Source organism: Oncorhynchus keta, chromosome 2, assembly GCF_023373465.1.
Source record: "Oncorhynchus keta strain PuntledgeMale-10-30-2019 chromosome 2, Oket_V2, whole genome shotgun sequence".
Classification (NCBI taxonomy): domain Eukaryota; kingdom Metazoa; phylum Chordata; class Actinopteri; order Salmoniformes; family Salmonidae; genus Oncorhynchus; species Oncorhynchus keta.
The window spans coordinates 64,592,638-64,607,187 of record NC_068422.1 but is presented as its reverse complement, the minus strand read 5'-3'; the positions used below and the strand labels follow the sequence as shown (position 1 = coordinate 64,607,187).

The window sequence follows — 14,550 nt, the reverse complement described above, 5'->3', positions numbered from 1 at the left end:
TTAAGGGCTAGTGGTAGTTTACTCTCTATTTTGTTAGTCAGCAGCTTTCTACGCGCCAGTAAAAGTGGTGCGTTAGAAGACGTTTCACACTTACTCGTTTTCGCTTGGCCACTTCCTTGGTAGTAAATGTTACCGCTTAGACTCATGTTATACACATATTTGATAACAGTACAAAACAAGATAAAAACGTGTTTTATAGTAAAGCTGTACATCACTATTTCAATGAACAAGTGTATTGTATTTGAACCTGAGACAATAGACTGTTGTGAATATTTTTAACAAGACATTGTTACTCCTTTTGACCGCCAGTTTAAGATGGCCTAGAGCATGTAGAACAACATAATTATTGCACATCATGCTGAACCACTGACACAAAATACTTATTTTGAATACCCTTCCTTGTTAGAGTCTATAATATTAATCAATAGCCTAGGTCTATTTTCAGAAATTAGAATACTGTACAGTAAGAAGGCATTGTGTGTACAGTAAGAGAGTTTGGAGTTGCACTACAGTGTTTATTGTCACAGTTTAGATGAGTTCTTTGGGATGTTGCTCTGCCATTGGGATGAGCCTTAGTCGTGGTAGTCATTCCCAACCTCCATCTTGGACACCTGTGTATGAAATAATAATATTTATTTTATTGAACGTTTATTTAACGAGGCAAGTCAGTGAAGAACAAATTCTTATTTACAATGGCGGCCTACCCAAAGGCCTCCTGCGGGGCCGGAAAAAAAAAAAAAAAAAATACACACACACACACACACACACACACATTCAAAAGTTTGGGGTCACTTAGAAATGTCCTGTTTTGAAAGAAAAGGCCAGTTATTGTCCATTAAAATAACATAAAATGGATCAGAAATACAGTGCAGCCATTGTTAATGTTGGAAATTACTATTGTAGCTGGAAAGGGATGATATTTTATGGAATATCTACATAGGCGTACAGAGGCCCATGATCAGCAACCACAGTCTGTACCCGCAAAACACCAGTCTCAACGTCAACAGTGAAGAGGTGACTCTGGGAAGCTGGCCTTTTAGACAGAGTTGCAAAGTAAAAGCCATATATCAGACTGGCCAATAAAAAAAGATTAAGATGGGCAAAAGAACACAGACACTGGAAAGAGGAACTCTGCCTTAGAAGGCCAGCATCCCGTAGTCGCCTCTTCACTGTTGATGTTGAGACTGGTGTTTTGCGGGTACTATTTAATGAAGCTGCCAGTTGAGGACTTGTGAGGCGTCTGTTTCTCAAACTAGACACTCTAATGTACTTGTCCTCTTGCTCAGGTGTGCACCGGCGCCTCCCACACCTCTTTCTATTCTGGTTAGGGACAGTTTGCGCTGTTCTGTGAAGGGAGTAGTACACAGCGTTATACAAGATCTTCTGTTTCTTGGCCATTTCTAGCATGGAATAGCCTTCATTTCTCAGAACAAGAATAGACTGACGAGTTTCAGAAGAAAGTGAATTGTTTCTGGCCATTTTGATCCTGTAATCGAACACACAAATGCTGATGCTCCAGATACTCAACTAGTCTAAAGAAGGCCAGTTTTCAGCTGTGCTAACATAATTGCAAAATGGTTTTCTAATGATCAATTAGCCTTTTAAAATGATAAACTTGGATTAGCTAACATAACATGCCATTGGAACACAGGAGTGATGGTTGCTAATAATGGGCCTCTGTATGCCTATGTAGGTATTCCATTAAACGTCAGCTGTTTCCAGCTACAATAGTCATTTACAACATTAACAATGTCTACACTGTATTTATGATCAACTTGATGTTATTTTAAAAATGGACAATTTTTTCCTTCTATTTTCTTTCACAAACAAGGACATTTAAGTGACCCCAAACTTTTGAAAAGCAGTGTATATACAGTGGCAAGAAAAAGTATGTGAACCTTTTGGAAATACCTGGATTTCTGCATAAATAAGTCATACAATTTGATCTGATCTTCACCTAAGTCACAACAATAGACAAATACAGTCAGCTTAAACTAATAACACACAAACAAGTATACGTTTTCATGTCTTTATTGAACACACCGTGTAAATATTCACAGTGCAGGGTAGAAAAAGTATGTGAACCCTTGGATTTAATAACTGGTTAACTTCCTTTGGCAGCAATAACCTCAAACATTTTCTGATGTTGCGGATCAGACCTGCACAACGGTCAGAAGGAATTTTGGACCATTCCTCTTTACAAAACTGTTTCAGTTCAGCAATATTGTTGGGATGTCTGGTGTGAACTGCTCTCGAGGTCATGCCACAGCATCTCAAATCGGGTTAGGGTCAGAACTCCAGAAGGCGTATTTTCTTCTCTTGAAGCCATTCTGTTGATTTACTTGTGTTTTGGGTCGGTGTCCTGTTGCATCACCCAACTTCTGTTGAGCTTCAATTGGCGGACAAATAGCTTAACATTCTCCTGCAAAATGTCTCGATAAACTTGGGAATTCATTTTTCCGTAGATGATGGAAAGCTGTCCAGGCCCTGAGGCAGCAAAGCAGCCCCAAACCATGATGCTCCCTTCACCATAGTTTACAGTTTGTATGAGGTTTTGATGTTGGTGTGCTGTGCCTTTTTTTCTCCACATAGTGTTGTGTGTTCCTTCCAAACAACTCAACTGTAGTTTAATCTGTCCACAGAATATTTTGCCAGTAGCGCTGGGGAACATCCAGGTGCACTTTTGCAAACTTCAGATGTGCAGCAATGTTTTTTTTTTGGACAGCAGTGGCCTCTTCCGTGGTGTCCTCCCATGAACATCATTCTTGTTTAGTGTTTCGGGTATCGTAGACTCGTCAGAGATGTTAGCATGTTCCAGAGATTTCTGTAAGTCTTCAGCTGACACTAGGATTCTTCTTAACCTCATTGAACATTCCGTGCTGTGCTCTTGCAGTCATCTTCGCAGGCCGGCCACTCCTAGGGAGAGTAGCAACAGTGCTGAACTTTCTCCGTTTAAGGACCATTTGTCTTACCGTGGACTAATGAACATCAAGGCTTTTAGTGATACTTTTGTAACCCTTTCCAGTTTTATGCAAGTCAACAATTCTTAATCTTAGGTCTTCTGAGATATCTTTTGTTCGAGGCATGGTTCACACCAGGCAATGCTTCTTGTGAATGGCAAACTCAAATTTTGTGAGTGTTTTTTAGATGGCAAGGCAGCTCTAAACAAGATCTCCAATCTCATTGATTGGACTCCAGGTTAGCTGACTCCTGACTCCAATTAGCTTTTGGAGAAGTCATTAGCCAAGGGGTTCACATGCTTTTTCCAACTTACACTGTGAATGTTTAAATTATGTATTCAATATAGACAAGAAAAATTCAAGAATTTGTATGCTATTATTTCAAGCACACTATGTTTGTCTAATGTTGTGACTTAGATGAAGATCAGATCAAATGTGATGACCAATTTTTGCCAAAAAACAGGCAATTCCAAAGGGTTCACACACTTTTTCTTGCCCGTGTATATAAATATAGGTCAAAACACACATCACAACAACACTACATAAAGAGAGACCTAAAGATAACAACATAGCAAGGCGGCAACACATGACAACACAGCATGGTAGCAACACAACATGGTAACAGCACAAAACATGGTACAAACATTATTGGGCACAGACAACAGCACAACGGGCAAGAAGGTAGAGACAACAATACATCACGCAAAGCAGCCACAACTGTCTGTAAGAGTGTCCATGATTGAGTCTTTGAATGAAGAGATTGAGATAAAACTGTCAAATCTGAGTGTTTGTTGCAGCTCGTTCCAGTCGCTAGCTGCAGTGAACTGAAAAGAGGAGCGATCCAGGGATGTGTGTGCTTTTCGGACCTTTAACAGAATGTGACTGGCAGAACATGTGTTGTATGTGGAGGATGAGGGCTGCAGTATATATCTCAGATAGGGGGGAATGAGGCCTAAGAGGGTTTTTATAAATAAGCATCAACCAGTGGGTCTTGCAAGGGGTATACAGATATGACCAGTTTACAGAGGAGTATAGAGTGCAGTGATGTGTCCTATAAGGAGCATTGGTGGAAAATCTGATGACCGAATGGTAAAGAACATCTAGCCGCTTGAGAGCCCCCTTACCTGCCGTAAAGGGGCTCTCAAGTGATGCCTTCGTAATCTAGCATGGGTAGGATGGTCATCTGGGTTAGTTTGGCAGCTGGGGTGAAAGAGGAGCGATTACGATAGAGGAAACCAAGTCTAGATTTAACTTTAGCCTGCAGCTTTGATATGTGCTGAGAGAAGGACAGTGCACCGTCTAGCCATACTCCCAAGTACTTGTATGAGGTGACTACCTCAAGCTCTAAACCATCAGAGGTAGTAATAACATCTGTGGGAGGAGGGCATTCTTCTTACCAAACCACATGACATTTGTTTTGGAGGTGTTCAGAACAGGGTTAAGCGTAGAAAAAGCTTGTTGGACACTAAGAAAGCTTTGTTGTAGAGCATTTAACACAAAATCCGGGCAGGGGCCAGCTGAGTATAAGACTATCATCTGCATATAAATGGATGATAGAGCTTCCTACTGCCTGAGCTATGTTGTTGATGTAAAATAAGAAGAGCGTGGGGCCTAGGATCGAGGCTTGGGGTACTCCCATGGTGACAGGCAGTGTAATTTACCATGTTCCGTGGACATTCACAATTCTTGTGAGATTAAATCAAATCTGATAAAGCCGTTGAGGAGGGAACAACCACATGTGAGAGATCCACAGTAAAAAAACAAATATCCTGAGTGGCGCAACGGTCTAAGGCACCGCATCGCAGTGCTAGATGCGTCACTACAGACCTAGGTTCTATCCCGGGCCGTATCACAACCGGCCGTGATCGGGAGTCCCATAGGGTTGCACACAATTGGCCCAGCGTCGTCCGGATTAGGGGAGGTTTTGGCCGGGGGTAGGCCGTCATTGTAAATAAGAATTTGTTCTTAACTGACTTCCCCAGTTAAATAAAGGTCAAATAAAACAAAATGTCATGTTGACTGTCGGATCCCCACCTGATTATCAATGGCTCTGAACTGCCAGGACCAGCGAGTGTAGAGGAAGGGCCTGAGGTCAAAGCGGTTGTCATCGGGGCCATAGCTCTCAGCGTGGTAGGATGGTGTCACAGTTGTCATTTTGTGTCTGTTCACAGAATACATCTGGAAAAAGTGTTTCACTTTGGCCGCCACCTGAAATGTAAAATGGTCAGAAGAAGTGTTATTCTCAAATCATAGAAATAGAGTGTACACTGAGTGTACAAAACATTATGAACAGCTCTCTCCATGACCGACTAACCAGGGGAATCCAAGGGAAAGCTATGATCCCTTATTGATATCACTTGTTAAATCCACTTCAATCAGTGTAGATGAAGGGTAAAACAGATTAAAGAAGGACCTTTAATCCTTACAACAATTGAGAGACATGGATCGTGTGTGTGTGCCATTCAGAGGGTGAATGGGCAAAACAAAAGATTTAATTGCCTTTGAACGGGGTATGGTAGTAGGTGCCAGGCGCACCGGTTTGTGTCAAGAACTGTAACACTGCTGGTTTTTCACGCTCAACAGTTTCCCGTGATCATCAAAAATGGTCCACCACCCAAAGGACATCCAGCCAACTTGACACTACTGTGGGAAGCAGTGAAGTCAACATGGGCCAGCATCCCCGTGGAACGCTTTCGACACTCAATATTAGGAAGGTGTTCTTAATGTTTTGTCCACCCAGTGTAAACATGTAGACTTTGTGTGACACAGAACACTATCATTGAGATAGTAAATGGTGTGCGATACAGAGGTGTAGAGTGACCTGTAGAGGGGAGAGGGCCTCCCTCCACATGTGGATGAGTTTGCAGAACATGCTGTACGGGCCGCACTTGGAGATCTTCCTGAGCCGACCAATCACAGACAGCTCTGAGTAGGTCATCCCCATATCAGACTAATGAGAGGGGGACACAGAGAGAGCAAGAGAGAGGACGACAGCAAGGGATAAGGAAGAGGTCAGATTACACCATAACTGAACAAACCATGTGCGCAGATGACATCCCTGAAGAGACATTAATTTTCCAAGCTTGTGAGGTGGTATATATATATATAGACAGGGGAAGTTGAGTCACACAGTCACAGAAGAAAAACATGGCAGGACAATAACAACAGTAGTCAAGCTGAATAGAGCTGAGGGTTTATGGTATGACTTTCACCTGTATGTCTGAAATGTCAACTTTTCTTAATACGTATAAAGAGCGGTCAGTCATAGCAGTGTGTGCACAGTATGTGAGGAACATAAATAAATCGAAAGAAAAATAAGTTGTCACTTCGTATGTGGTTGGCCCACACCCACAACGATCAACATAACCAGAGGGCTCAAGACCACATCTGGCTCCACTTGAGGTGACATGCTGACTCGTTACCTCATCAGTCTGCGACACCTGGCCGTCCTTCAGGGGCTCCAGCTCTGCAGTGGGAGGTGCAGCCATGATACTACAGACGACATAAAGACAGTTGCCAACATGGTGAGTCTCCTGACATTATAGTGACTGTTTTGTATTGTCCCAGAGAAGAAGACGGGATTGCAGAGCAGCGTGCTTCACCTTTTGAGGGCGGTGAGCTGGAACTGTTCGACACAGTACTGCAGGAAGCTTTTTAGGTCTGTCTTACTGATGCCTCCAATGGGATTGATGTCAGCACTGGAGCAGTCATACTTAGTGAAGTAGCCAGTGAGACTGCAGAATAGAGGGGTATTGAGGTGTAGGTCAAATACAGAGAGGGGTCCATACAGAGAGGGATCATACACATTTTGTACTTTTCTGTTGGACTGAAGCAGATAGCACATAGTTTTTTTTTTTTAAAGGAGAGAAACATTGACATTCTCTAGTACTCACTAACCTCTCATCCACATTGGCTGAGCCAAGGACTAGGAGGCCACCAGGTTTCCCCTCAGCCCACTGACTGAGCTGAGCAAAGAGATAGGCCAGAATCATCCTGATTCGGGCCTGGAAGGGACAGGATAGTGGATAAGGGTTTCATACAATTCACACACCACACAATTGCTTACTCAGATCAGACCGTTTAACTGGAACATGATAGTGTGAGGATTGTGGTGAACATGTGTGAAAATACAAGTAAATGGTGCGATTAAAGAGAAATGCAAGCGAGGGGAAAAGCTCTGCTCATCTCAAAAAAACATTTTTTAAATTAATTTTGCAATAACGGGTTTCTGCTTTGTTGAAGTGTTTCACGTAACACCTGAACAATGTCCTCCTTGACACTCAACCCACCTGCACATTCTGTAGGGCAAGGTTTTCTCTTGTGCTTCCACCGTTAGCACGGAACTGGGGACACTTTCTCGTAACCATGGAGAAGATTCCCAGCATGCCTTTCACTGCCATGTCGATGTTGAGGTTCATGTGTGAGCTGAATAAACAAGATAAATACAAAGAAAAATAACTTTAGAAGAAAAGCATAAGGTGAGATTTATAACAGATGTGAGTCTCATTGTGTTATAGTTTGTTAGTCTGCAACTGCCCAACTATGATGGGGCCAGTGACGCTCACCTGCCTATCTGAGAGGCCAGGTCTTTGGCCCTGTTACGGGTTCCTTCTGAAGAGTTCTCACTGGCCATGTAGCAAGTGGTAAAGATGCGTCTGCACAGCTCCCGTGGGTCCCGGGGGGTGTAGGACACATCATTCACTACCCGTTGAACATCCTCCAGCACCTGGGTGTCTGATACAGGGAGAGAAGAAGCTGAAGCTGTAGTGACAAACTCTGAATGCAATGTCAAACTTTAGAATAGGAGCCATGTGCTTTTGTGTCACACAACAAAACACTATGGGCCTGTTGGCACCCCAGTATCCAGTCCAGTACTCACTGCCATCTCTGACTGCCAGGCAGACCAGCACACACATGGAGTAGACAATGCAGGCTGTAGAGGAACTGTCCACACCACCACTGAGAGGCAGGAGGAAACCAGCCTGGAGCAGGGAATAACAGGAGTGTTTATGGATAGAGATACAGACAATACCAATAATCAGTAATAAGCAGGTACGCATAAGCACATTTACATATCATTTAAACCAAATATAGCACTACTCACCTGACCACTTCTCCTCAGGTAGTCCCAAAGCCAACATGCTGGACCCAGGCTGAAGACACCAAAGACAAGATCACACAGACACTCATGTGCATGTATTTGACATGGATCAAATTGTAGGTTAGATTGAAGGCCCTGTGCTGTTTGTCACCTGAATGGAAGGGTATGTATGTGTAAACTGTAAAGAGGTGGGCAGTCACATGATCTGGAAAGTAGCTTTAAAAAAACGTGTTTCTCTAGTTAACTTCTCTCAGACAGAGATTGGCTCCACCAAAGACAGGCAGCTCAGTTTCAGACACAAAGGGAGCAGTTAGGGTAAATGAATGTCACATGCCAAGCTCCTGAATCCAATGTGTGGCAATATAGTAGACTGTTATTGCTGTCTGTTTCCAATGATTCCATGGTGAAAAAAACTAAATACAGGGAGAGTCAAAAATAGCTACTATTTATTATGGGAAGCATATAAAGCACACAACACTCTTGTGATCACAGTCTTTGTCAGGAGGTGCCATACCTAATCTCCTCCTCAGGAGTGTGGAACTTCCACTCAATGGGCTGGTGAGTGGGAAGGTAGACATCTTCACAATCAGACAGGGAGAAGTCCACTTTGACTCGATGGCACGGCTTGTGCTCATACTCCTGGACACAGTGGAGCAGAGGACATATCAGCAAACCATGTGACATTTTAAATGTAACCGGCATGCTATTTTGAGTCCGAGTCAATAATTGAAGGGACTCTCTCTGTGTACTCAGTGTAGGGAGGAAAGACGACACCGGGCAGAGACAGAGCCTTGGGTTGGGGAGTTGAATGTTGAACAGGATTACCTCTGGTTCCCCTTGTGTGGCTAGTTTAACTTGGGGAGTAATGTGTTTCTGAATCACACCTACCGTTTCTGAGAAGTAAAAAGTGTCCTGTTTTGAAGAGAGGTGTCAGCTCACCACATGTGGGTGGCAATGCTCTCCTTTGTAGCTGCGGACATCCTCCAGATCCAGAATGGCAGTCACAACCTCCTGCAACACACACACACACAGTCCAAGAGTTCACTTTGGGAATGGCTAGCATTATACAACATGCTGACTTGGCCAACCCATATAATCAAACACAGCTCACCCTGGTGTGTGAAGTGAGGGTGAAATAATAGGCTGTAAGATATTCTTCTCACATGTACATTTTGTTACATTTAACCTGTCCTTACCACGTCATCCAGGGAGAACTGTCTTCCCTGGGCCACTATGTCCCCGTTGATGGCCACCGTGGCACAACCATCGTAGTAGAGTCTGTCTCCATCACAACCCTTCTGATTGGCAAACATGTAGATCCCCCCACTCTGTGCAAAACAACACACTTGTAATATCAGAAATCGCCCAACTTCATTACTATGCAGGCAAAACAATGTATGAAATGGAGCAGTATTATAATGACAAAACAGCGCCTCCAAGTGGTTACTGGGCAGGCAACATGCAGTACCTCTATTCTCACTAAACATACTACACAACAGAGGTACTCAGCTCTTACCCTACGTAGTCCGGAGCCTGCTGGTTTTCTGTTCTACCTTAAAATTAATTGCACACGCCTGGTGTCCCAGGTCTAAATCAGTCCCTGATTAGAGGGGAACAATAAAAAAAATGCAGTGGAACTAGCTTCCAGGTCCAGAGTTGAGTTTGAAGGGCTGTATAACATGCACGTGTGTTCGTGCACGTGTCTGTCCGTTCGTGTGTGTACGATCACCTTCATGGTGGCTGATTTAATCAGGTTCACTCTGTGGTCTGCCTTGCGTAGCTCGTGGTAGCTGGCTGAGGAGTTGGTGAAGATCTCCACGCCGTCCAGACCCATGTCCACATGGGGGCTGCCAAGCACATGACATTCCCACATACATCATTACATACCGTAGCTTACTAGAAAAACACGGGTTCGATTCCCGGGACCACCCATACGTAGAATGTATGCACACATGACTGTAAGTCGCTTTGGATAAAAGCGTCTGCTAAATGGCATATATTATTATTTATTATATTATATATTTATTCACATATCCAATCTTACTTCATCGCTCAAAAACATTTGAGCTCTCCTTCGATCCATTACACAAATAACTAAGGGCACACAGTATTTACACAACTCATTACAGAAATGTAGTAATGTTTTGAAAAGAAAAGGCCTTCATTTGAGACTCTTCATTGAATGTACCTCCTAGGGTTCCACAGCTCTGCACACATCTCACTCCCAATGCAGGTGTCTTTGGTTGAGAGGACGCAGTCACCAAAGGGGACAGTGTCCTTCAAGAGACAGAACAATGGAAAGGAATTTCATTAATGATCACATTAAATGGATGATACTATTGATTGCTGCACATATATAGTACCATTCTAAGGTTTGGACGCACCTACTCATTCCAGGGTTTTTATTTTTACTATTTTCTACATTGTAGGATAATAGCGAAGACTTCAAAACTATGAAATAACACATATGGAATCATGTAGTAACTAAAAGAAAGTGTTAAACAAATCAAAATATATTTTATATTTGATATTCTTCAAAGAAGCCACCCTTTGCCTTGATGACAGCTTTGCACACTCTTGGCATTCTCTCAACCAGCTTCATGAGGTAGTCACCTGGAATGCATTTCAATTAACAGGTGTGCCTTCTTAAAAGTTAATTTGTGGAATTTCTTTCCGTCATAATGCGTTTGAGCCAATCAGTTGTGTTGTGACAAGTTAGGGGTAGGGGTAGTATACAGAAGATAGCCCTATTTGGTAAAAGACCAAGTCCATATTATGGCAAGAACAGCTCAAATAAGCAAAGAGAAACGATAGTCCATCATTACTTTAAGACATGAAGGTCAGTCAAAGCAGACATCTTTACGAATTTTGAAAGTTTCCATGTGCAGTCGCAAAAAACATGAACCTGGCTCTCATGAGGACCACCATAGGAAAGGAAGACCCAGAGTTACCTCTGCTGCAGAGGATATATTCATTAGTTACCAGCCTCGGAAATTGCAGCCCAAATAAATGCTTCACAGAGTTCAAGTAATAGACACATCTCAACATCAACTGTCCAGAGGAGACTGCGTGAATCAGGCCTTCATGGATTTGCTGCAAAGAAACCACTAATAAAGGACACCAATAAGAAGAAGAGACTTTCTTGGGCCAAGAAACATGAGCAATGGACATTAGACCGGTGGATGTGAGATTTTTGGTTCCAAACGCTGTGTCTTTGTGAGACGCAGAGTAGGTGAACAGATGATCCCTGCATGTGTGGTTCCCACCGTGAAGCATGGAGGAGGTGGTGTGATGGTGGTGTGATGGTGCTTTGCTGGTGACACTGTCAGATTTATTTTGAATTCAAGGCACACTTAACCAGCATGGCTACCACAGCATTCTGCAGCGATATGCCATCCCATCTGGTTTTCGCTTAGTGGGCCAATCAGTTGTTTTTCAACAGGACAATGACCCAACACACCTCCAGGCTGTGTAAGGGCTATTTGACCAAGAAGGAGAGTGATGGAGTGCTGCATCAGGTGACCTGGCCTCCACAATCACCTGACGTCAACCTAATTGAGATGGTTTGGGATGAGTTGGACCTCAGAGTGAAGGAATAGCAGCTAACAAGTGCTCAGCATATGTGGGAACTCCTTCAAGACTGTTGTAAAAGCATTCCAGGTGAAGCTGGTTGAGAGAATGCCAAGAGTGGGCAAAGTTGTCATCAAGGCAAAAGATGCCTACTTTGAAGAATCAAAAATGAAATATATTTAGATTTGTTTAACACTTTTTTGGTTACTACATGATTCCATGTGTTATTTCATAGGTTTGATGTCTTCAATATTATTCTACAATGTAGAAAATAGTAAAAATTAAGAAAAATCATTGAATGAGTAGGTGTGTCCAACTTTTGACGGCTACTGTATATTAGTTGTGCAGATTCCACTTAAATGAAGAAACGTGCAAATACTCCTCGTATCACTGATCCTTGTTAGTGCAACACCTTGCCATTAGAGAGAGATGGATCCTACCTGTCCTGTCATGTCCTGGATCATCCTGGGCAGGTAGTACTCCTCCACATGTCTGTGGCAGACAAACACAATAATGCCATGTTCAAATCAAAGTTTAATGGTCACGTAGAGAGATTTGCAGGTTTTTTGACAGGTGCAGGAAAATGCTGTTATTACGTGTGATGTGAAAAATATGGATTTGTGTCCTTTTCCACGTACCAAATCTGCTTTGACCTAAACATTTAAAAGATGTTCCGGAACTTTTGCGACTACCAAGTATTTTTTAAACCACTCACTTTGGACCGGAAGTCTCCATGTGTAGTTCATATATGCATAATATATGAGCAGAAGTACTGTCTTTCTTCAATTAGCCACGAAATCCCTAGTTTGAAAGCAACTGTTTTCTGGAAGCTGTGCTGCACCATTTCCCCCACATTTTCCCCCTTCAGCCCCTCACCATTTGAGTGGCAACTAGCAAGATGCCCACACAGCAGAGTGAGAGCAATGACATGGTGCACATATCTGAACATATGTGACATAGTATGCAATTTTCTGAGACTACTTTTGGCTCGTAAGCCTTACTTTCCGAACTACTGGCTGAAAAGTATACAAAAGTACCTGAGAATCTCTCTAATTTCACTGTTTATCAAAGTATTATCATTATGTTCAGAAGGAAGGGTTTCTTGTGCAGATTCAATGTTGATCACTTACCTGAGTTTATTCCATGGTGAAAACCAGCGGAACTCCCGGTTGTTTCCATAGTTGGCCAGCAGCATCTTGGGTCGGATCAACAAGATTTTCCTTTAAAAAGTGGGTAAGAATTGTGAACAATTACACCTACTTACTATTGACAATGCACATAACCTACATCAATGCAGAATTGCTTATTTCCGAGACTTACCCGTTGAGGAAAATTACTCTGCAGTTATACCGAACATTATGATGCATGATGGGCCTGAGGGGGACATGGAGAACATTAGCCACAGGTTACGGAAATCTTACTACAACATACACTGTTTAGTGGGGTATGATAGTCCAGGAGGCAAAGAGGGGGACAACCGAGCTGAAGTGCTTGTGGGAAGTGTGACTGACATGCCAACATCGCAGATGATGTCCTGGGTGACAGGTGACTCCAGCAGCTTCCCGAGTACCTGGAAGCAGTGCAGCAGGGTGTCTGACTCGTAGAAGTGGTCTGCACAGCCATACCCACTGATGACCAGGGACAGAAAGAGAGGAGGTAGAGGGAGAGTTCATGGAAATTTAGTGCAGGCATGGCAATGTAGGATTCTTATTATATTCAAATGCACAGAGCTTTATAGGAGTCAAATAAAAAGACCACAAACAAAGACATACATGTGTCTAATAAGCTACATTTTTGTTCTAGTCTACATACTGTAGACAGTAATGTACTCAACAATCACAACTTTGATGAAAGAGATGTAGATTATATATACCATATTTCCAGTTCTGGTCCCAGTCTGTATTTAGCCCCCTGAGACTTGGCTATCGCGATACCTAGTCATGAGAAAGATATCATTAGTAAAATGAATGGCATGTCCAGAGTCCTGATTGCAAGACTTAAATGCGATTCCCGCAGAGCAAGTTGCCTAGGAGAGTATACTCCAGGCTTCTAAGTGGAATGTCTATAAATCATTACAACACACCATATTACCTTTAAACAGCTATGTATATGAACCCACTACAGTTTAAGTTAAATGGACAATGCATCTTCAATTCGACGATTTTAACTTCGGAGAAGCTTGCAGAGTGTGATTCTCAATTATTTTATTCGGACTTACTTCTCAGTATTCTCTCTACGTTTCCGTCAAAATCTAGTGCCCATTGATTCAAGGAGCACGTAGCTAATATAACCTTTCGTCCCATTTCATAAAACGGTGCAGCAAAGTAGCCTTGTTGATATTCAAACGTTGAAACGTTAGTTTAAACTCTCAAATGAGTTACTGTAACACTCGACTCAAAAATATCTAAGTTGGAAAAGTGTCACTTCGATCCGGGAACCTCTACCACAGATAGAACAACGAGACAGATATTTCACCGGAAGCATAAATGTGAAGCACCCGAGTGGCTTTTCCACTCGCTTAAATAATGTACCAAATATGACAGTGAGCGGAACCGAGTGGCCGGCATTGGGAGAAGATGGAATGCTATGGATTTTGGCCGACATTGTGCTAATTTTCTCATCATTTTATCTCAATATAGTTCCCCCCCAAAAAATTGGTTACGAACAGAGTGGATAAGGTTTTGTAGACTTTACCCTTTGACAAAGTTTCAAAACATTGCTAGAACGCGCCAATAGGATCTCACTAACTCGTTATTGGCCCTGCCCACCCCCATGCTTGTTCTGCCCACTATGAACCATTTGAAACGACAGGCTGTGGTTTATCTTGGTTTAGGGATACTAATCTTTGCTTATACTGCCCCTCCTCCTCGTTTGTCTTATTAAAGACACAGGAAACTTATTTATACAACAAGCTGCTGT

The 14,550-nt window shown here is 42.7% G+C and overlaps 1 protein-coding gene across 1 annotated transcript; it reads right to left on the bottom strand.

The window, feature by feature from the left end:
• Positions 1-176: 176 nt before the first annotated feature.
• Positions 177-14,114, bottom strand: nadsyn1 (NAD synthetase 1). The gene is made up of 21 exons (XM_035736514.1): positions 13,850-14,114; positions 13,505-13,565; positions 13,143-13,259; positions 12,952-13,005; positions 12,762-12,851; positions 12,072-12,123; positions 10,250-10,338; positions 9,791-9,908; positions 9,258-9,389; positions 9,001-9,072; positions 8,576-8,700; positions 8,065-8,113; positions 7,840-7,942; positions 7,526-7,694; positions 7,250-7,385; positions 6,858-6,964; positions 6,563-6,694; positions 6,383-6,452; positions 5,782-5,910; positions 4,995-5,168; positions 177-611 (listed from the first exon to the last, which is right to left on the bottom strand). Exons 1-21 carry the CDS (start codon positions 13,932-13,934, stop codon positions 573-575), a joined length of 2,103 nt encoding a protein of 700 aa, XP_035592407.1. The 5' UTR covers positions 13,935-14,114; the 3' UTR covers positions 177-572.
• Between the last annotated feature and the right edge of the window lie 436 nt (positions 14,115-14,550).

Excerpts from the sequence above, each read along its gene's own strand:
- nadsyn1 (XM_035736514.1), bottom strand. The coding sequence starts at position 13,934 with ATGGGACGAAAGGTTATATTAGCTACGTGCTCCTTGAATCAATGGGCA. Across the intron at positions 9,909-10,249 it reads GAGCTGTGGAACCCTAGGAG|CCCCCATGTGGACATGGGTC; the intron begins GTACATTCAATG and ends TGTGCTTGGCAG. Across the intron at positions 6,695-6,857 it reads TCAGCCAATGTGGATGAGAG|TCTCACTGGCTACTTCACTA; the intron begins GTTAGTGAGTAC and ends TCTATTCTGCAG.